This window comes from Haemaphysalis longicornis, unplaced genomic scaffold (genome assembly GCF_048455015.1).
Source record: "Haemaphysalis longicornis isolate Haplotype H1 unplaced genomic scaffold, Haemaphysalis longicornis Haplotype H1 scaffold_2, whole genome shotgun sequence".
NCBI lineage: Eukaryota > Metazoa > Arthropoda > Arachnida > Ixodida > Ixodidae > Haemaphysalis > Haemaphysalis longicornis.
In genome coordinates this window covers 120866047-120889597 of record NW_027526295.1, presented here as the reverse complement: position 1 = coordinate 120889597, position 23551 = coordinate 120866047, and the positions used below count along the sequence as shown (strand labels likewise).

At 46.7% G+C, this 23551-nt stretch overlaps 1 protein-coding gene across 1 annotated transcript; it reads left to right on the top strand.

Annotated features, from left to right (window-relative positions):
• The first annotated feature begins 1853 nt into the window (after nt 1-1853).
• LOC144167347 (uncharacterized) lies at nt 1854-4898 on the top strand. Its single transcript, XM_077696639.1, has 2 exons — nt 1854-1952; nt 4584-4898. Exons 1-2 carry the CDS (start codon nt 1941-1943, stop codon nt 4896-4898), a joined length of 327 nt encoding a protein of 108 aa, XP_077552765.1. The 5' UTR covers nt 1854-1940.
• The last annotated feature ends 18653 nt before the right edge of the window (nt 4899-23551 follow it).

Sequence of the window (23551 nt, the reverse complement as noted above, 5' to 3'; positions counted from 1 at the left end):
AATCGCCAGTCCTTTTTTTCTGAAAAAGGATAGAGGTTTTACAGAATCCACTGGACGATAATTTGATTACGGCGAGTACTATTTGTGTTTAATAATGGACTTTACTATTCGAGAGAAAAGAGACTTGTTTTTTTGTTGTAATTTAATGTCAGTTAACGGCATTCTAATGATGTGAGTAGTGCAGCTGTTTACGTAAGATCCAAGGGTTCGGAAGTTGGAACTGGGGAAGGACTGCGTTGCACCGACTACGTAACGATGAACCACTGCAGTAGTGCTAACTTGCAAAACGTCATTGTCATAAAAGTGAAATATATAGGGTCCTCTAATACTCGCACGAGACCCACATATACGGGTCCGTAATTTGATGGATGTTACTAAATTGAAACTACCTACGCTACTGGAGATAGACTGTTTAGGTATTGGCGTTGTGATTTGCGGTCAATCCTCCGGGCGAGTATGTGTCGTGCGTCGACACCAGTTTGGGGCTGCAAGGGCATGCATTTTGGTTGGCGTTTCCAGCTGCGCCAAAGCTTACAAGCCATGATGAAGTTTTGTTGTCCCTCATAAACCTTAAAACGGCCACAAAACTTGAATAAAAACACGGGAAATGCATCTTATCACCGACGTATAGCGGATAAGTTAAATACAACAAAAGAGACAAAACGCTAATGGCGCCTGTGTGGTAATTCATCCTGCTTTGGCAGAACGGGGGCGAGGGTTAAATGCTCTGAACTTTTGAATCGTGGTACAACTTTTGTATTTCAAATCTGTGCATGGGAACACAAGCACGGTGATATTAGTGATGAATGCGGCCCGATAGACACCCATCTACGCCCACGGTTTGATATGCACTCTACGACGCACACTTTATTCTACCCGTGTACGCAGTTTTTCCGTGAGGAGGAGGAGGAATAAACTTTTATTTAGGCCCAATCTGACTCCGTGTGTGGAGGCAGACCAGTGGGGAGACTCCTTAGTCCAGGAGTCCCTGGCTCTGGCTGGCAGTCCGGGCCCGTCTCACCAGGTTAAGCTGGGAGCCGGGTTCAGAGCTGGACAGCTGCGCCGCCCACTGTGAAGGGGAGCGACAGGGAAAACATAATAGCAGCACGAAATCAGTCTTCCGTAAAATTGTGCAGTGGGCTCAAAGGGACCCAACAAAATACGATGAAAAGAAGTCTTCGTTCTTTTTATTCTCAGGACCGAGAAAGTGCAACATCATTTGTAATTTCACCTTGATATATACCGAGTGCTGTATTTTTTACCGAAATGGTTGGAATGGACACGCAAACAGCGATCAGGATTCGAGAACAATGAGGGCGGTCGTTGGCAAGCTTTCTGTAACGGTCCACTGGCGATGACCTTGCAACCGACAAAGTAGTGTAAATGCGGTTGTGTCGGTCCACTTCCTTTCAAAGTGACACCGTCGGTAGAGATCGATATAGGCTAGCCTAGTCACAATAGCGTATTTCAGACGGGGCAAGCGGGGCCTGCAGAAAGGAATATTTTTGTTTTCTTTTTCTAATTCCTTTTCTGGCATTAGACGTGTTCGTGTATACTTCGCCATCAACCTCAGGTTTTGTTCTTGGGCGAATCGATAGTGGGTTTATTCCTTTTTTTTCTGTTTTCATAGTCACTCGCAGAGAATGCACATTACAAAACATAGAAACATACCAATGGTGGTGGAACTGATTCCGGTACGGGCCGGGTTCTTAAAAGCCTGGTTACCCTTGAATTTCGCGTTTGTCTGCAGCCAGCGAGGTCCTCGAACGAGTCTGTTGGAAAGGTGCTTGTGGGTGAGGGGAGAGGTCGACAACCACGCCAGAGCCACCGGGTATAAAAACTGGGTAACGTACAGACCCTATCATTCGTTCATTGCCAGCAGTGCAAACAACGGCATCGGATTACACACCATATCGACCCGAAGCCGACCAGAAACGAATATGAAGGCTCTGGTAAGAACTAGTCCCAGCTGGAGTTGCTAGCACAGCGCGAACATTTCTCGGCAGTATATTATTATGTTCTAATTCAGTACTGTACTAAATACGTATATTGCAGCCACACTAGCGATAAAGTACTTTGGCTTTATGGAAAATTGTAATTTTATAACTGTTAAGAAAAAAAGGCGCAGTATGCATTCTTGGGAGCCTATTAAGCGCTGGCCGTAACATACGGGATATATGTCTTAGAAGGACTGTAAATACACTAGTTGTTGCCACGGAGCGAACACACAGACCCCCCCCCCCCCCTCACACACGCACACCAGAAAAAGAAAACAGCATTAAGCGTGTTCGCTGGAAGGAAGTACCTGTAGTCCATCCGGCAAAGACGGCCGTAGACAAATCTTACTCTGACAATGTGGAGTTAACGGCGAGGTAGCCTGTTCTCTCCTTAACGTGATCAGTTACTGCCTTGCTGTTCCAAAAGCTAATTTTTAATTAAGCAGTATGGTAGTGAGTCATTTCAGGGGCAGGGACTTTCACGCAAGCAAGAAGCATGTGGGTTCACAATATTGTACAGAATATTATTTACTCCAAATTTCTGACTTAGTCCTTCATGATAACTTCCGTGTAAATGGTATAGGGAAGCAGGGTTCATGGATTGTATGTTTGCTCTGAACTCAAAAATGACAGCTGCTGCTTTAGGGCTCTGATAGATACCATAAAATCGCCATTGCCACAGTACGCATTGTTGCATCCCGAACTGACAGCCAACGGCTCTTGCAACAACAAGAACGAAAAACTTAAGGCCTTTTTGTATAAAAGATTGAACTTACACTCATTTCCTTTTATTCGAGGTACGTGTATTTTTTCAACCTGCTCCTTAGACTGTCGCAAGTATAGACGAGTAAGGAGCTAGCACTTAGCTAAAGCGGTGGTGACATCTGCTGGGGTAACGAAAATAAAACGAAAAGATGACGAAACCGGCACTGTGGGACTTTGTAGAAAAAAAAAGCTACAAGTGGAGGTACAAGAAGTTCGGGCGATTGGATGGGCAATTCAGAAAGGAACATAATCATCATAATCATGGTATGGCGGTGCTCTTCTTTTTGAAAATGTTAGTTGCTTGAAGCCGAAAAACACTGGGGCATTATAACGCACATTCACGTTCACGTCTTTTTCACCGTGACAGCACGCAAATTTTGATGTTATACTTTTATTACACCGCTTTACAGTCTACTCTGAACGGTATGTCACACTTTTGCACAGGTTGCTATAGCTGAATATTTCTCACGTTGCCTCGTTAGCCACCTAATCGCTATTTCCATCAAAAGAGATCGAATATCCCTACTGACCAGCCCAGCTGACCGCCAGGCTTAACCGGCTTAACAGACAACCGATTTTTGGCGAGTATATATTCTCTATCCCAAATGAAAGGGCATCACTTAAAGCACCTTGACGAGAAACGGTTTTGCTGATAACGCCCTAAAAGTTTTAAATCGAAATTTGTAGATTACAAGCCGTATGTGTCTTTCCCAAAACTAATGCTGGCAACCATGACATAGAGTAGCTCGGCAACATACTTTTGTCTGTATGCGAAATGAAAAACAATATATAAAAACTTGTCCCCAGCTAAAAAAGTTTGGATCGCAGGCTTTCCTGTTCCTTTATGTTTTTTGATGCAGCGGCCTATTTTGCACGATTGCGCCATCTATTGCGATAGACGATAGGTAGAATCTGGCTTCACGTTGTGGAGTTGGGAAGTTCAATTCTCCCGGGGCGCGACGTTTTTTTAAGCTGCCGTTGGCGTATTTGGAAACTGAAATCAAATATTTTGCCAGAACAAACGCCCCTGACTCAGGCAGAATCGTCAAAGCTCCTTCAGCTGGGTCAGTTTACTGAACGCTGCTGTTGATGGTGGGCATGGAGGCGCAGTGAGCCACACTGAGAGCAACCCAGCGGCGGTGGGCGGCGCGTCTTAAAAATTTCAAAAATAATGTTTAGAAATACATATACAATTTAACCTTGTTTAAATACTTGTGTTAAAAGGTTTTCAATACGGAAATAAACGTTTCAGCAGTTGCAGTAGCTGCAAGGTTTGCAGGTCACGTGACAGGGACACATATCGTAGTGTCAAGTTTCGACACTGCGAACCGGCCACCCTTCCTATTTCAGGAAGTGTGGTGCCAAATTAAAATTATTTCCGCCACTTTGCTTAGAAATTGCTTGTGGTGACCGGGCTATATAAAACGCTCGCTTTCATATGAACTAGAGAACATATGCGCGACAAAAATCGGTTGTCTGTCCCTTTAAGGAGTGTACAAAGCAATTTATTAGGACGACGGATAAATTATTTCAGCTATGGGTAACTTACGCACGCTTTACCGGGTTCCTACAAAAATGTAGGATCTGCTTCTTGCAACCGGCTGGTGCATGCCTGATTTGTCGCGATTCTTTGGTAACCTTGTGTTTGTGAAAAACGTCTCAACTGCATGCAAATATGCTCCGTATATCATGGCTTACAATTTTGGCCGCCAGTTTTTGTGCAAAGCTAAGTGTAGGGCCGGACCTTTCTTTCTATTGGGCAACAACGAAATTCTACGGCGTTGTAAGAAAACTGACAGATGCACCTTCGACACTTTTCAGGTGTACCTCCTTGTCTTGTGTCTCACCATTGTCGTTGTGTCCGCTGGCTACGGCTATGGACACGGCTACGGAGGCTATGGTGGATATGGTGGCTACGGCGGACATGGTGGCTATGGCGGATACGGTGGCTACGGAGGATACGGTGGTTACGGCGGCTATGGTCATGGCTATGGAGGCTATGGTCACGGCTATGGCGGCTACGGCGGCTATGGTCGCGGCTACGGTGGATATGGTGGTTATGGACATGGCGGTCACGGCCATGGATACGGATACAAAGTCATCAGCTATGGACATGGACATGGTTATCATGGTTAGGTTATGATATGCGGAGTCATAATAAATTGCGGTTACTCTTGAGAACATCGAGTACAATTTATTTGTCATCTCTCATGCTCAGAGAACGCAAAAAGTGTTCTCGGCGTAAAAGTTGGCCCAATATTTGAAACAGTGAAAAAGTGAGCCACACAAGTCCACTTTAATGACGCTCCTTTATTTGCAGTGGTTTAGTCAGATGTTCAGCGATGATTAAAAAGATGCACGGTTGAGCAGTGAGCAATTGCGTTGGTGTCGGGCTTAAAAAGGAAATAAAGGATTACAAAACGAACGTGTTAGTAAATAACGATTTTCCCAGAAAAAGGGGAAAGCGGCGATGGGCGTGGCACGTGATCTGACAGGACCACAAGGAGAAACAACATAGAGACAATTGAATGATAGGTGGGTTGCGGTATTTCATGGAGTACCTGGATGAATCAAGCGCCGATGCGGAGGTTGACTCGGTGTCATGGAACACACGTACATCGAAGTTCGTCAAAGGAAGTGTCGCCTTGCATGTGCAAAGCTAAATACTTATAAGTTTGGCAACACTCTGAAAGCACACAAAAATGTCGGTATGGTGATGTAGGGGTACTGCTTCTGGGTAGCACTCTAAACCCTTCGCATAAGCTTTACATCGCAAGACAAGCGGGGTTGCCGATGGTTGCAGGCTTACCAGCTACCGGTGCCCAAAAATCCATTAAAATATATCATGTTTTAGTGAAGGTAAAAGGGTTTGTAAAAGTTTCAAGCCACAGAAACCATAAATCTGCAGACGGTGCCGCAATCATGTAGTTGGGAAGAGAAGTGCTCAGTTAGAATCTCGGCTCGCGCGTAGTTAATTTCTTTTATTTTTCTGTATCTGTAGTAGCTCCGGAGCCTATTTGCAAACGCTTCTTTGCCCTCGTTGGCCTTGCGCCATTTAACTCCAACCATCATCATCATCATAATATTTGCAAACGCGTCGCTGCACAGCGCTCCCCACATGACATGGGTGATGTCACGTCGAGTGAGGGAGAATGTTAATTAAAATTTGTCATGGCTGCTCCCCGATCCTAAACCGACCTAAAGGATACCAAATCACCATTATTAAACGATACAACGCGTACAATGAATCTTAGAGAAGGTTTTCGCAATATTTTTTAAATGGTTAAACCCACCGGTACTTGAGCCGAGGCCGTCAGGGCCAGAATTCTTCCTCGAGACCACAGAGGAAAACAACGAGCGTTACGTACAAGTTGTTCAACAGCGTGCGAAGTGACATCTCAGAAGTCAAGTGAGGGTGCCGTGCGGCGAAACGCGCAGCCAAGTCGTAATTTGTTGGAAGCCGTCTTAAGTTCAGCGTGGTTCACAAAATTTCTACAAGTGAGAATAGCTAAATTTTTATTGCCGCACTAGCTGCGGCGTTTCATGCCCTGCATGACTTTTCGATCGTGTCTCATTGGAGAAGGCCAAATAAAGCTGCCATGTTTAAGCGCACCAACTGAGTGGGCACTGGTTACATTTAGGGAGGACTACAAATTCTGCCTTCCTTTACACAAGACAATACACGCAGAGATCGGCAAATTACTACAAGAAGGCAATGTATACATATAGGGACAAAGTGAGGTGAAACGCACGAGAAAAAATTGAGCAAAAGTAGAGAAGACCAAAACAGACTGACAATTTCGGAACAGCTTTGAGCTGCGCTCAGAGCGCTGACTCCGGTAGCGTGCCTCAGAGTACAGTTGTTGATTCATATAGTGTTGCTGCAGCCATGTGAACACTCCACTTGTTTAACATACTGAGCCTGACGACCTAATCTTCTTCTGCGGCGAGTGCATTTTACAGTTTATTTCGTTTGGAAATGAGACGAGCGCAGCATATAATACGTTATCTCGCCACCGAACCAAAATTGGTGGGCTTCATCTTGTTTTTGCAAAATATAGATAATGAAAGGCCATATTCCTGGAAAGATTGACTGCTATAGAGTGATCGTTTCGCAACAGGACAAAAAACGTTTCAGTGCGTTTACATTAATTGCAACATGCTGAATTTTGTCGACTTCAGTAACATGGTATTCCCGGAATCCTACTATAAGTTGTTGAAACACATTCAAGAACATTAAAGAGATCTGCTAGGAAAATGACGCTGTTGTATGTTCTCAATGCTGGCACAATAACTGCGTATTGTGGTTCATTTGTGGACCACAATGCGTTAGCGGACACCAGTGAACGAGAATTCCCTAGGTCATTTGTCTTTTTCTCGTGAACCGAAAGAAACACGTTTTTTTGAAGTAAGGAATATCGTTTTAGCACTTTTGAGAACACTGCACATTGGGAAAACATGTCAAATTCCGGTCCTTGTTTTAATGATGAAATATGTAATTGTACCGCATTGCGAAAGAACAAGTCGATATAATTTCGTATGAAAACATTACAAAATGCGATTTAGCCACAAAATGTGACACCTGATGGCCCCAATGTATGTAGTCTTCCAGAAAGGAACGTGACAATCTCTATACTGATGTATATTAGTGAGATCGTTAAACAGCGCTCGAAGACGAGAACGATAGACGAGGAGACTCAAGATCGCGGTTTGTGTGCAGTCTTGTCTGCCCCTTTCGATCGTCCTCGTTTGGCTAGGCTAGGAACCAGCTAGCCTAACTGTGGATTCTACTGAACTAGATTAGTGAGAAATTTATCGCTTGCTTTATAACAACTTTCTGCAAATTTTGGGCAATCGCTTATATTCGGATACACTAAAACAAATGGTCGCAGAGGGGTGTCGGGCCGTAAAAAGTTTGGGGAGGGTGCACAACTGCACCACCCCTGGCCGGACTTCACCTGTCCATGACACGTCGGGGTGCTAACAATCCCCCCAATGTCCTTTGTACCTTGGTGAAAGACGATGATTACCCTGTAAAAGTTGTTACAAGTCTCTTGACTGGCCTAGTGCGGTAAGTTTACCTCATGTAATTTTATTTTGAGAACAAAATAAACAATAAAAAACAGCGCCTAACGAAAGTCTGAATCTTCAACGTTTGGTGACGCCAATACTGCAGTTTCTTAACTCCGTTTCCCGGCTTTTTGTTGCTTGCTCTGACCGGGGACATTTTATTTGCTATATATGTTTTTTTTTCAGTTCACGGTAGCACAAGTGAAGCGGGCGAATTATTGTTCGCATTCCGCTGGAGTGGTGCTGGCCAACGCCTTATAGAGACTTTCGGGGGTCTCGTTAAAGGGGCAGTAAAATGGGTGGGCGAACCAGTTGCTCTTGTGCCCTGAACAAAGGGCGGGCACGGTCCGATGAACATGGCGCGCCTGCCGGCGCGAGAAAACAATCTCCTCGCCGTAGAAATTCCATGGTCGCTTAGCGGAGGAAGGCTCGTTTTTTAGTACTTATCTTGGCGTCGCCTGATCGAATCCGATTTCAGACAGCTGCGGTAGTTTTAAAACTTCAACGAATGCCGTGTGTATTTTGAGGTACTTTATTGGCTAGATCTGTGCGAGATTGCGTCGTCATGTTTATTTTTTCTCCTTCTTCTTGTTTGGCGTTCTGTGCTTCCTGGGCATCATTTGCTCAACTTTTTTTATTCAAATTTATTTAGTTTTGTTTCTGGCATTTTATGGCGTGTCACTTTGTATTTAACTTTGTTGTCATACTGTCTTTAATTGTTGGGTTCCCAATGTCTCACAGCCACCTCACTGCATTGTAATCATCCCCATCTGGCCTAGCAAACGCTGCCGCTAGCAGAGCTGACCTCTCCAGCCCACGCTAAAGAGTTCTTTCTCTCTCTCTCCCTATCTCGCCGAATGTGGCGAACGCAGATGGTTGTATAACGTGCCGCAGATCTAGCAAAGGCAGCGCAACCGGCGGCAGCGCCTAGAAGTAACCGTACATTACTAGTTGCTAGGGTCGGCCTAGTACGAAGTTGTGACGTTTAATCACTATGTCCGTTGCAATACAGGAGCTCTTAAAACCTCGCGTGGCGGCTTGACGCCTGAAATACTACGCTGTAAGGAACGAATTGATTCTGCATATTCACATCTGCGTTCATTCCAGATTAAGGTGCTTTACAAGAATTAGGCGTTACAGAACGAGGTTTTTATTCATGGTATTTTTGGGACAACCAATGATTCCTCTCACTCAGAAGGAAATAACCCTGTCTGGAAAGACAAATTGAATATGTGAGGTAAAGCGGGAACTAAAACATCTGCGCAGTTTTTTAAAATAAACTTAGGAACCCCATCACAACCAGTTGTAGTTTGAGAGTTTTAGAATAACGTACGCAGCCGTACGCAAACAGTTAGCGAACGCTATTTTTTGCGTCGTTCCCACGTGAGGGCGCTTGCGTTTCCAACATGACGGCAAGTAGCGCGACAACCATCCACGGCTCCGCTCTTCTGTTGACAGTAATTTGCTTCTGATGGACCATGTTCTTTGCTCCTGTGTTTTTATATACGTCGAGTGGTTAGCACGTCGCCCTCGCGCAGCTCTGTATCGTCGTAACATCGCGACTGTCCGAACGAAGCTTGCAGCCAAGCCAGCGACCGAAGCTGTGTGTGTGTGTGTGTGTGTGTGTGTGTGTGTGTGTGCGCGCGTGTGCGTGTGCGTGTGCGTGTGCGTGTGCGTGTGCGTGTGTGTGTGTGTGTGTGTGTGTGTGTTTGTGTGTGTGTGTGTGTGTGTGTGTGTGTGTGGTGGACGCGTTCGCTTCGCGATGAAGTGCGACGTTGTGCTTCTGCGGGTGGATATTGCTTCCCATGCTCTGGATTATCTTTCCTGAACGACGTACGACTCAACCTCGCATCGGGTATGTGCAGCGGGCGTGGTTAAAAGCGTTCTTGGCTTGCGCGCCAGAGTTAAGTGACTTGCTGTTCGTCCCCGCAAACCGCGCGCGAGGTCACTGCCGAATTTACGACGGGCAGGAGGAGCAACCGATCGTCTGGCAATCGCGGTTCAGACTTGAAACGTATGTTGTGACGTTGTGTTCGTTCTAGATGCATCTCTGGATTGTTTTGAAGTTGAATAAAATGTATGCGTAAAACCCGGGCATTCGGTTCAGGGCGTTCTCTGCGAATGCACGCAAGAATTGCCACGGGTCTTCAACGCTTTCTTTAGGGAACGTACTCAGGTAAGATAATATTCATGTCGTGTTATGGCCGTGTTGCATTCAATACTAACAGGGAAGCGTTTGTTTACACTTGTTGGGATACTCGTAAAATGTCCAAGCACGCCGGCACTCCGCTGGCAGATCAGCCGTCGATTCATTTCGCAACACAGTGGACAGATGGCAACGTAAGCATTAGCGTGTCGCTGCGCAAAACAGATGAGACGCTCTACTAAAACTCCTCTCGCCGTGTTTACGTAGCGTGACGCAAAAATTGAGCGTTTACCGTACGCAAAGGCAACAAAGGCTGTACTAAAACTCTCTACTTTTGGTTTCAGTTTGCGCAACGCATCGGCTCCGTCCTTTCCGTTACACGTTCGCAGGCTAAGCAATCATGGCTATTTTCAAAGTCGACGCCCGCGCATGTGCCATCGGATTGCGAAACCATGGTGCGCAAAGCCTTCGCATATTTTCTCGGGGGAGCAGCAGATGTTACTATCGCTTTTGAGCAGAGTAATTCTGACGTTATCTTTTATTTGAGCCCGTACGTAGCGCCAAAAATGACGTGGCTCCCTCTTGAAGTCTTCTTCAAGGCGCTCGTGATAAAGGCTTTCGTCGCGCGCAAAAGCAATGAAATGATATCCGAACAAATTATATTTCAGCAGATTAAAGCTCACAAAGCGAATTTGCGTTTTATGGAAGCTGTGAATGCTTAAAGATATATATAAAAGCGCAAATACTTAGGTACCAAACCTGTTTTACGTTTTGCGACATTAGAGCTTGCTGTGATAATCGCAAACATTATGAGGTTTCAGTCACTGATTGAAGCGCGCTCTTTTACGATTGATGACACTCAGCATTGAAAGTCCCCTTTGAAAGTTTGAATTAGAAACCGATGGGGCGGAAAGCCTCGGGGCGCAGTGAGAAAGCAGTAGCCACTGGGTCATGTGGAGTTTTCAAGACGACAGAAGTAGAACAGTGTTAGGGATTTTATAGCTATGATCGCAAAATCACTCATCAGCCGGCTGATGCCGTCAGCTTCAATAAACACTTGCAAAACGGGCGCAGAGTTTTGCAACGTCCGCTGCAGCTCAACATTCACAAAAGGATTCACAATTTAAACGCTGTACCAGAACGGGCGAGCTAAGAATTACTTTATTTTTGTCGGGTGTGTTAGAAAAATGCAAAGAGGACCCTCTTCTGGACCTCCGGCCCCATTAGAACTTATCGTCAATAACTGGGAACGGCCAGCGGTCCCCATAACTTGTCAGGCATTGTGAAGTTAAAATTTCAACAATATTTTTTGAAAAAAAAAACAATAGTTCTTCTTGGTCTACGCGTAAAGAAAGTTTTGTTCTGTCTGTATGTCTCTGTCTGTCTCTCGGTACAGCCACACGGCCAAAAGATGTTTTTATAGGCAAACCTTTCCAAACCGCTAAATTTGATACGATCCTTCATGATTGCCAACATAGTTTAGCAAAAATGGAACATTACGAGTATTCGAGCCAGAACATCACTGCATAACGGGTACTAGGGACGGTTCTTTTAATTGAAAATAGATGTGCGTTTGATATATACAAATGTAAATGCAATAAAAAAATGCGCGTTGAAGACATTAGCTTTACTCCAGAATACAAAAACTGCTCGTGCCCGAGCCTAGACCTCACCGCGACATTCCAAATCCAACCGTAACGAAAGGTTACAGGAGATGACGCCCCAGTAGTAGCACTTCAGAAAGTTGAATTTATTTGACTAGACCCCCCACCGTGTTTATCATCGGAGGAGCGAACCTGGAGGAAAAGAACGTGAGAGGCGGGAGCGGCAGAGAAGAGAGGCATTTAGGTCCTAGGCAAGGCAGAATGGCTATCTTTTTTTGACGACATTTGCATCGAAGTGGGCAGATACGCGGCTAGTATTTTCTCCTACCGTGCCCTTTAAAATCAGACTTTATAGGATAAATGCGACTTGCCAAAAAATTTACATGACAGTGGTTTACGGATTTTCCGTTTTTATACAAAACTACTGAGTCTGAAAGTGATGACAGTGGGAATGTAGTGCCCTGCCCACCGCAATGCGATTGCGAACGCGTAACAGCGCCGGAAGCAGTCCTGATCAGGCAGCACCGGTCCTAAAAAACACTGTTGACTTTCTCACGAACTTAGGGCTGGCTGAGGTCCTCTGAAGTCTCACCTTTACGGATATATGTTTACATATGTAAATTGCGGGTTACGTCATGATTCCTCTGATGATATTTTAGTTTGTTTGCTCGTCATGTTTATTGCTACATTGCGGTGTCTATGCCTTGCTTAAGTCTTTGTCGGCTGTATCCCACGCATATTTCTCTCTATATACCACACTTTTTTCATTGCCATCAAAAGTGGCCAGCAATGTCGTTAGGAGGGCTGGCCGCTTCAGTTTTCATAACAGCTTTCTCTCCCTCTCTTTCTCTGGGGACGTACCAAATGCTACCTCAAGCCAGGGCCATTATGCCGTAAGATGGTTTTTGTCCTGTCGACCAGCTCGCGTACCGACTTCCACGGACATTTATTCTGTGTCACACAGGTAAACGTGCTCAGCCTGAAAATGCTGCTCGTGTATATTTTGATCACATGTTTTGAATTTATTCGCTTTAAACAATGCTTTCTGCAACCCACATTGAAGCGCGTTTTTTGTTTATCCGTCCAGAATAGAGACAGGGAAACCGAGTGAACAATTGAAAATGAGTGGGGGGCACTGAAATGTCCATACTTGATTTGAAGGCGAAAGCAATAAGGGAACAGCAATCGGAAAGTCGGCCGCGAGCCTTTAAACACAGCTTTCATTTTCATTGGCGGATCTTAGATGAGTATGTGACCGGTTTGAAGACCATTCGGAAGCGAGATTCCGTTCTTATGTAGGTATAAGCCAGCACCCTCCTGTTCCCACCCAGCGTCATGCAATGGTTTGGTTGGAACACTCACTTGGTTCGTTTGAGCAATACCTAAATAGCGTCGCTGTTCGGCCTGAGTAGCTACGGGCAGAATCGTAAGTTTTTGATAGGAAAGGCAAGTTCCGAGTACCAGCAGAGTGATTTTTTTCCCAGAAGCTCAATCCTAAGCAATGTTTTGTATATATGGATGCTTTAGTACCTTTTGTCGGTTTATGGTTGGTCCGTGGTACATCCATAAGTTTAATAAACTTTCTGCATCGCAGCCGAATTGCCTGGCTCGTACCTCTGTAGGAACGAAATTTGGCGTCTGGCAACGCTCGCTTGGTCCTCGCAATCGCGGTTTCTTGGTGGCTCAGACTGCAAACTACGGGGATATAAACCTCGCTTCTAGATATATAATTATATAAATAAAGAAAATAAAATAACACAAGAACATTTAGCTATTCTTATACAGAAGAATTTGCGCGCAGAAAGCATAATTAAAAAAATCATTGATATTAATAACAGCTTAAGCATGGCACGCAGGCTTATAGATATCAAACTCCGCTTTGATTCGTTCAGTGTATAGACTGTCATCGGTACCCTGTAGAATAGCCAGATATATCAATGCCGGCAAATTTTTAAGGAGATGTAGCACTCGACTCACCGTTTATTTGGCGATTGTTTGCCTTAAGTATTGATATTGTTTCAATGAGTTGTGCTCACCAGCGGTAAAAATTATACCAAGCGTCGACAATCAAGTACAAAATGTTTACATTTGAGCTAATATATTCTTATTCAAACATCACCTTTCAGTGTCATGGATTCACGCCTTACATGGTATGTATACTATATAGAACACTATTTCAGACATGCAAGTGTTTTTCTAGCTTTCATGTTCTTACCCAAGAAGATCAGCAAGGATGTTTCAATGTTTCAGTGTATCAATAAAGTTTGATATAAAGCTCTTATTAAAGTTTGTGGGCGCATAAACGGAGTGCGTGCGCGCGTTGCCGGCATGCGCGTTGTCGGGGACGATGGCGGTCGCTATCAGCGACACCTCTCACCCCGTGCGTGGGGTATAAATGTCTGTAGCGCGGGGAAAGGGGGGATGTTCGGCGCGACCACGAACACGGACTGACCTTGCCGCCGCTCGAGGGAGAAGTATTAAATATTTTTTTGTTCCTTGCCCTTTCGGGTGTCGTTTTGTGCACTGCCGTGCATGCAGCAAAGCACGAATTCCCATAAGTTTCAAACTCGTACCACATTATACAGCTGCAATGTTTCAGAAACACAGACCAGTTTGTTAATGTAGTCATGGTGTATTAACTGTCTTTCTCGTAATGTAGTTCTCCCATGGGGCACGATGAGATTGTGTTTTAATGTGTGGATATAGTTCAAGAACAATCCATTCGATGTTACTGATTTCTGTGTGTTGCAGGGTGGCCTTTCCAAGATTTGGAGCTGCCTGAAGAAAAAGAAACCGTCTTGGGGCGCAGTAATGCCATGTGCATGACGAGGCTTGAATTACGATAAAGCTGCTCACAAAGTGTATAAAGCAGATTGACATGATTTCGCGTCCGGCTGTGCCCATCGGTTCCGTTATACTGATCGATCCAACCACCCCCACAGTGTGCGAGGCGCTGTAACTGACGAACTGCTCCTCCGACGTGGGACTGCCTCCACAAGTGAGACCCCCCTCGGCTACTTCAACGACGGGATAGGAGTCGCGCAGCCAAGGAGGCTGCATGAGAGCATGCTCTACCTGGTGCCCTATTCTCCAAAAACACGTTGTTTGGAACGGCGTGGTAGTTACATGCGACGGCTGGTGTTCTTGGTCTGGGGCGCCGCTTTGAGGTAGTGGGGTGAGGCGAGCTTGGCCCAGAGGACCACTAAAGCAAGGGCGCAAAGTGACGAAAAAACGACGGGTGGCAGTGCGTGTCGCTTTCCGTCCTTGCTTACAGTGCTTCCCTGGGCCACGCTGGCTCCACTTCACGACCTCACAGTGGCTCGCAGGGAATGGACAACACAATGGTTAAGTAGACATAAAAACATACCCATGGCGGTGGAAATGATTCCGAGATCGGCCATTTTCTAGAAGACTGGTTACCTTGAATTGGTCGTTGGTCTGCAGCTAGTGATATCCTCGATCGAGGCTCGTGGAAAGGTGCTTGTGGGTGAAGGGAGAGGCTGAGAAAAAAGAAGAAACGTACCGGCCAGATCACTCCTTCCCTGCCAGCAGTGCAAACATCGCTATCGGATTACACACCATATCGACCCGAAGCCGGCCCGAAACGAATATGAAGGCTCTGGTAAGCACAATTCCTAGGGGGAGTCTCTAGTACAGCGCGAACAGTTTTCTCCAGTATATTGTTATGTACTAATCGACTACTTTACTAACTCGTACTAATGCAGCCACAGTAGCGGTAAATTACTTCTGTCTGAAGAAAAAATATAATTTTATAAAATTTAAGAAACAAGGTGCAGTGAATTGACTGTCTTTGTCATAGTGTAATTTTGCCGTGGAGCACCAAGACATCGTGTTTTGATGTGGGCATATAGTGTAAAAACAATGCATTCAGAGTTATTCTTGTCTGTGCGTTGCAGAATGGCCTTTCCAAGATTTGGAGCTGCGAGCATTGCAGGAGAGACCGTCTTCGGGCGCCGTAATGCCATGTGCACGGCGAAGCTTGAAATATGATAAACCTGCTTTTAACGTGCATAAAACAGGACATGAATTCGCGACCAGCTTGGCCCGTCCTTTGCGTTATACGGATCAACGCAAGCACTCTCAGAGTAGGCGGTAGGTCTGGGCGAGTTGGTAATCCATGCTGTACTACAATTGCGCAAACAAGGAACGAAGACTAGAGAGAGACGACACGAGACAGAGTGCACTTTCAGCAAACTTTATTAGGAAGAAATCGCAAATTTATACCGGCCACGCTCTCTCATACACACTCATCCAAAAAACAAGGAACAACACCTCATCCCAACTTTACATTACTACACTCTTAGTGCACGTGCCACAACTATTGCGGTTTCACGATGTGTTTGTTCCTTGTTTTTTGGATGAGTGTATGAGAGAGAGTGGGCGGTATAAATCTGTGATTTCTTAGTAATAAAGTTTGTTGAATGTGCGCTCTGTCTCGTGTCGTCTCTCTGTAGCCTTCGTTCCTATTTTGCGCAATTGAAGTACAGCACACTCGCAGCGTGCGAGGCACTCCCACAGACACACTGCGCCTCCTTCGTGGAACTGCCTCCACAAGGGAGACCTCGCTCGGCTACTTGAACGACCGGATGAGACTCGCGAAGGCAAGGAGGTTGCATGAGAGCATGCTCTATTGGGACCTAAGTCTAAAAAACGTGCGTCGTTTTGAAACGACGAGGTAGTACATGCAAATGCATCTGTTCTTAGACTGAGGCGCCGCATTGATGTGGTGAGGTGCGGCGAGGGTGACCCACAGGAGCACTGAAGCGAGGACGCTAAGTCACACAAAACGACGGGGGGCAGTGCGTGTCGCTTTCTGTCCTTGCTTACAGTGTTCCTCTGGGCCACGTTCTCCACACGTCACCACCTCATAGTCGCTCACAGAGAATGAACACAATGCAACACAAAAGAAGGCGCAGTGATTGACTGTCTTTCGTGTGATATAGTTCCCATATGGACCACCAAGACATCACGTTTCGATGTGTTGATATAGTGCAAAATCAATCCCTTTAATGTTTTTCATTTTTGTGCATTGCAGAATGGCCCTTCCCAGAATTGGAGCTGGCAGCATTACAAAAGAAACCGTCTTGGGTCGCCGTAATGCCATGTGCAAGGCTAGGCTTGAATTACGATAAAGCTGTTCACAACGTGCCTAAAGCAGAAAGACATGAATTCCCGTCCAGCTGTGCCCGTCGGTTCCGTTATACGGATCGACGCAAGCACTCTCGCAGCGTGCAAAGCACTCCCACAGGCGCAACTCGCCTCCTTCGTGGAAATGCCTCGTCAAGGGAGACCGCCTTCGGCTACTTCAATGACTGGATCGGTGTCTCGATGGCAAGGAGGCTGCAAGAACGAGAACGAGCTCTACTTGGGGCCGAATTGTCAAAAAATATGGCGTCATTTTGAAACGGCGCGGTAGTGCATGCAAAAACGTGGGTTCTTGGGCTGACCTCTATTGTCTCAGCTTTACATTTCATAACGTCTATCACTTCATGAAGAATGCCTGCGAGGAACTTCAAATTTTCGATCCTCCAAGCGAGCATTGTTTTGGACTGGTGAGGATATCCCATTTTTCTGATAGTATCAATTAGCGGTTGTTCCACAAGCAGATGATATTTCTTGTCAGCACTCCATTAAAGAGCACTTTGCAGAGAAAAGACAACTAAAGCTCAGGACCACAAGCACAAACGCAATGTAAAAGTGGTTGTGTTGTCCTGTCATGGCAACACTGCACAAAAAAGTTTAACACGAAATGCACTGTGTGACCATGACGCAATGCTAATCACCTCTGCATGTTAGTTTTTCTTCAATTTACAAACCTCTCGATCCTGAGGCTGCCCTCTAATTTTCATTTTGTGTTCTCCTTTTATGGGCACCTGAGAAAGCATGCACACGAAATAAGTTGGAACCTAACCTTTATCTGTCTGGTGCCCACATTCGTTGGTGCAAACCATTGATGTAGCCGTGTACTTCTAGTGGTCATGTGTTTTTTGCTGATTTTTTCTAGACCACCTCTTCATACCCCAGCATGACCGAGACCTCTTTGTGAAAGGAGATCTGTGGTACAGTGCTGTCTGATGTTTGGACAAGGGTATGGTGTTCAGCTGAGTTGCCAAGTTGGCACATGTTCCCAACTATGCACACCAATGCAAGGGGAGGTTTTCAAATTACTAAGCTTCATCATGTGGGAAAAGTGGCTACTCATAAAAGAGTGATGCGTTCCCCCATAACATTTTAGCATTGTAGGGCAGCCCAAATAAATAACTACCACTCAGAAAAGCTGCAGGGTGCATGTTTTGGGGGAGTGTGGGTATGAAGAAAAGGTTTAAAGATGTTTGATGATATACAGATGACGTGGACAGAGCTCTTTGATGCGGCAGCTGGCAGACGACACTGTACCGCAGTATTCACAATTTATTTACAAGTATCAAAAACTGCAACGCATACCACATCACAGTTTTGGTAGAACCCATATGAAGCGGGGCTATCTCCTCTCCCGCTGTAAAACCAAAAGTATCAGTTTTAATACAAAAACATCGAATGTCAAGGGGCCTACGCAATGGAGTGATAATGACCTGTCAATTAGTTCACATTTAACCGCTCATTGGCCACAAAACAGTAACCATAAACATAGGCACACTCATGGCATCTAGCTCACTCTTATTGGTAAACCTAATGTTTTGTAAATCCAGGTTTAAACAAACACACACACACACACAAAAACAATATAGGACAGATGAGCTCCCAGCATAGTGCACCGAACCCTCACAATGCATCTTAAGTGCTGTACGTGAAGCGGACACCATTTAATTATATTCAACACCAAAAAAACCTCTTCATTTGTTGAGGCACTCCTCATGTTTGGAAACGCCATGATAAGCGTGAACCACGAAGAACAGATGCTTACTTATCGACATGTTCCGACAACGGAGCAACAGTGTCTGTTGCGTAGACAATTGACTTGTAGACAGCTACTGATGGCAAGCTGTGCTGTCAAGGCAAGGTGTGCCTTTGCTGTGTTCCATCATTGACAGCATGAACCTTCGTTCAGCCTAATCTGCCCTCCGTTTCTTTGAAATATAAGATGGAGTCATATCATCGCAACTTTCGCCCAGTTGGTTCTGACAACCTATTCGTCATTCCTAAACAACTCTGTCTGTGCTCGATTTGATTGATTGATTGTAGGTTTTAACGCGCCGACGCAACGCAGGCAATGAGGCGCGCCGTAGTGGAGGGCTCGGGATTAATTTTGACCACCTGGGGATATTTACGTGCGCCGAAATCTTGTACACACGGGCGTTATTGCTTTTCGCCTCCATCGAACCCGCGACCTCGTGCTCAGCAGCGCAACGCCTTAGCCACTCAGCCACCGCGTCGGGTAACTGTGTCTGTGCTCCATCTGCTCCATATGCACCCATGACCAGCCATCTTAGAGTGACCTGCACTTACACCGATGTGCGACATTTTTTCTGGCCAGGACTGTACCACTCAATGCAGCGTTACCTGTGCCAATGTTTTTAACCCTTGTCCAAGCTACCAGCGAGCCAGCTACAACGAGTTGACATTTCCGCTGAACCTTTCGAAGTCAGATGGGATTTACACGGCCTTTTTTTCTCGCCTACATCCGGAATCCAACGAATTACAGTAGCTACAAAATATGCTGCCTTCTTTGCCATCACCTGTGCCCTCCCAAAGAGCTGTGCAACCGACTAGGTGATTTTCGTCTTTACATAGTCCTGCTTAACCACGGTGCTCCTTGGCAGCTGGTCACAGAGCGCGGTCGATATTTCCTGTCCAAAGTCGTTGCTGAAATGCTTTGCTCATACTTGATTTGCCACAAGGTGGCTGCAGCTTATCACCCACAAACTAGTGGTCTCACTGAGCACTTTAAAGCATGCTCAGCATGCATGTGTCTAGTGGCCACTGAGAATGGGACCTTGCAATGCCTTTTGTCACCTTTCCATATAATTCCTCCCACCACAACACGCAGGCTTCTCACCCTTTTAACTTCTTTACGGAAGGAAACCACCGACCATGCCTTTCGATTCTTCTCTGCCTCCTGACAAACACCTGTGCACCGAATATGCCCACCAAGGCCACTACGTTTGGGCTGATGAAGAGTGTCAGCTTGCCTGTTCCGACCTTGGTGTCTCGTGAGTCAGCCACAGCCACCTCTATGATGAACGGAACTGCGTCATGCACTGTTCACGCGGGTCCCTCATCCTGCTGCGGGGTCCGACTCGGCGGATGGGACTCTCTGAGAAGCTGATTTCTCACAACGCTGGCCCTTACAAAGTACTCTATCAAGTAGCTGACGTTACCTATGACATCATCCCCATTGTCTCTTCCAGAACCCAACGAACACATTCAAGTGACATTGTCCGCCTCAAACCGTACTATCCCCCTGAGTCACGTTCCTCACCATAGCTACACATCACCGTGCTTTTCCTGCGGAGTAAGCTATGCCACCAGGTGGTTACAAGAACAAGATTATAGCTCGGTGTCGGGAGACCCCGATGCGAAGTGTGCAATCCCCCCAAAGTTGTATGTACCATGGTTGTGTGGGCAGCCTAACTAGGCGTCGAAGGAGAAGATGCTCTGGCGAACCAGTGTATTCACAAGCGGAATGCCCTAGCTGGCCTTGCCTGAAACTGCGTTGATAATTATTTGCAGATAGAACATTCTCAGTACGTAACTTGTAAATGGGTGTTTTTCATGCTTCACGAAAATATGTTAAGCATACCTTCTCTGCGCAACAACCATCAAGTTATTGTAGAGCCCCTGTCTCCCTACCAGCCTCAGTTAATTTGCGTTCGCATGCTATAAGGCAGCAATTATTTGCCCTGAATAGGCAAACGCCGCGCCACGTGCGCTTCGTAATGAAACGGGGCAGAAACATTAAAGTCTGACCCGGGGATCACTCCTGCCGTCATGGTCCCCATGACGAACCCTTCTCCAGTCTCTCGAAGCAGACTTTCCCAGAGAAGCACCAATCAACATCGAACACCGCTTCCCAGGCTGTGCTGCTGACACCTTTGTACACATATTCGCCCAGATAGCACAAGTGAGAAACACACAAGTTACAGCAGTTTTCCTAAATGAGACATCAAGATCAACTGGACCAAAACTTAACCTCAGCCAAATTTATCCTGCCAGTATTGCCCCCCCCCCTCTAGTACTCCCCCTCTATTTGCTGCCAGAAGCACATGCAGAGCTTTCATGCAGGCTTGCCCCTCTGAAATGCTAGCCATGTGGCTGCTCACAAGCTGGGTGTGATGTCACTTCAGTACGTCCATAAAAGCTGCACTCCACGCAATTTGGACAGCAAAATATCCTATTTTTACTGATTGCTTGTGGCATGCGGTTGCATATTTCAGCTGTTATATTGTGCACCCCGCACGGGGCACCTCGAGCAATCTTGGTGATGGTACTGGCGATACCGCGGACCCCGAGCCCCCAAACATAAGCTGGATCCAACCGTGGCGATGTGTTTATAGGTGGAGGGTTAGAAACCACGAACGGTGGCCGTCGGAGCCCAGGTCAAGCTCCGGCGGATGGGCTCCCTGTCTGTTCACCAGGCAGGGAGCTCCGGGACCTCTTTGGCTACCAGGGTAAGGTCAAAGAAGAAAGTACCCCCGTCTCCCTGCTTTCCAATGTATCATATGGCATTTTCCAAACCCCCCCCCAAACGTGATCGGCCCCCGAAAAGGGGCCGCACCGAAGCTTCGTTCCCACCACTTCCCAACTTGAGTATTTCGAAACCGAACAACTACCCTCGCTTCTTAGTAATAGAATCAGTTGACCAGTTGAACCCTCTTGCTTCAAAGTCAGTATTTCTCGTCTCCAAATTTCTTGAAGGTGTCATCGGCGAATCATATAAAGCCAAAAAACAAAGAACCGGTGAAATCCTTGTTGAAGTCAGTAGCCAGGATCAGGCTGATAAACTACTTGCACAAACCCGCATCGCCGATCTGGCCATCCGAGTCACGCCCCACCGCAGCCTAAACAGCTCCCAGGGCGTGATTTCCGAATATGACCTAATCAATGAATCTGAAGCTGACCTGCTGGAGGGCCTTCGTAGTCAGGGCGTAACAGCGGTCAGGCGCATAACCATCCGCAGAGACGATAAACAAATACCGACAAAGCACCTCATCCTAACCTTCGGCAAGGCGACCCTTCCTGAATTCAGCAACGCAGGTTACATTCGTTGTTCAGTCCGGCCTTACATCCCGAACCCACGGCGCTGCTTCAAGTGCCAACGGTTCGGGCACGGCACAAACACCTGTCGCGGCCGACTTACCTGCGCAAAATGCGCCCAGCACGATCACCCGGCCGAAAACTGCAACGTGCAACAACTTCTTTGTGTAAACTGCCAGGGTCCACATGCGGCCTACTCCAGAAAATGCGAAAAGTTTCAATTAGAAAAGAAAATCATTAACATCAAGGTCACTGAAAACATCACTTTCCCAGAGGCGCGGAAGAGGTTCGCCTCTTTCCCTCTGGGGAGGTACGCCGACGCAGCTCGCCGGGGGGCGGAGCGGCGTCTGGTTTCGGCGGGGACCCAGTACCGCGAGTCGGACTTGGTCCCGCCCCCGCCCCCCCCTGGGTTGCCTCTGGCAGCTCAACCCGCCTCCGCACCGCTCGCTGAGCCAGCAGCGGCTGTGGTGGCATCCACGTCCGGTGGGGATGCTGCTGCAGCCACCGTTTCCCCCTCTCTACCGGCCCGAAGCACACGCGAGGGCCCGGACGAGATGGAGATGGAGGCAGTCGCAGCGACCCCCTCCCCCGCCTCACTGCCTGTGCCATCTGTGGTGCTCCCCACGCCTTCGGCACTGGCAGCACAGGCAAAGAACACCCGAAAGGGTACCACGTCAAGGGGGCCCAGTCCGCTGGGCACCCCCTTGCCTTCAGATGACGACATGGACGTCGAGCCCTTCCGGCTTTCATCGCAGCGGAAGGAACGGGCTGCGACGTCCAGGTCAGTAGAGAAGGCCAGAAAACCCCTTCCAAGAGTCCAAGCCCCGAAAGACCCTACATAAATAGTCACACTTCAGTAGCTCTGAACACATAATAATGGGAAGAGAAAATATTGCTCAATGGAACTGCAGAGGCCTTCTGAATAATCTTGACGACGTTTATGAGATTCTGCATGCCAATCAGCCAAGTATAATGTGTGTCCAGGAAACACATCTGAATTCCAAACACACAAATTTCTTGAATAGTTAGTTACATGGTATACAGGAAAGACAGGGATGGCTGCACACACTCTTCTGGCGGTGTTGCCATAATCACCCGCAAATCCTTAGCGTGCCACCCTGTCACCTTGAACACCGTCCTTGAGGCTGTAGCAATACGCTTAATAATATTTAATAGGTTGATAACGGTATGCTCCATATACATTCCTCCTGATGTTGCACTTACGAGCTCCGACTTCGAGGCGCTGGTTGACCAGCTGCCCGAACCATACATCCTTACAGGCGACCTTAATGCTCACAACACTCTTTGGGGCTCTTCTCGCACGGATGCCCGAGGTCGCCTTATAGAGAAATTCCTTACATCTTCAGGAGCATGCCTTTTCAACAATAAACAGCCTACATACCATAACATAGGACACAACACATACTCATGTCTTGACTTGGCGATTGGCTCCGCAGTTCTCTTTCCTCTTCTCGAGTGGGGTGTGGGCACTGACCCATATGGCAGTGACCACTTCCCCACCTCACTCACATACATAGGTAAAGGCCCATGCAGTCTATCTTCCCATAATAGGTTCAATGAAGCACGAGCTAACTGGAATACATTTACAGAGACATCCAAACTACACCACACATCCATAGGACACCTACACGTCGAAGAAGCTACCCAACTCCTCACGGCGCACATCCTCGACGCCGCCGAAAAGTCCATTCCCCACGCCTCTGGTGCCCCGCGCAACCAGCGGAGGCCGTGGT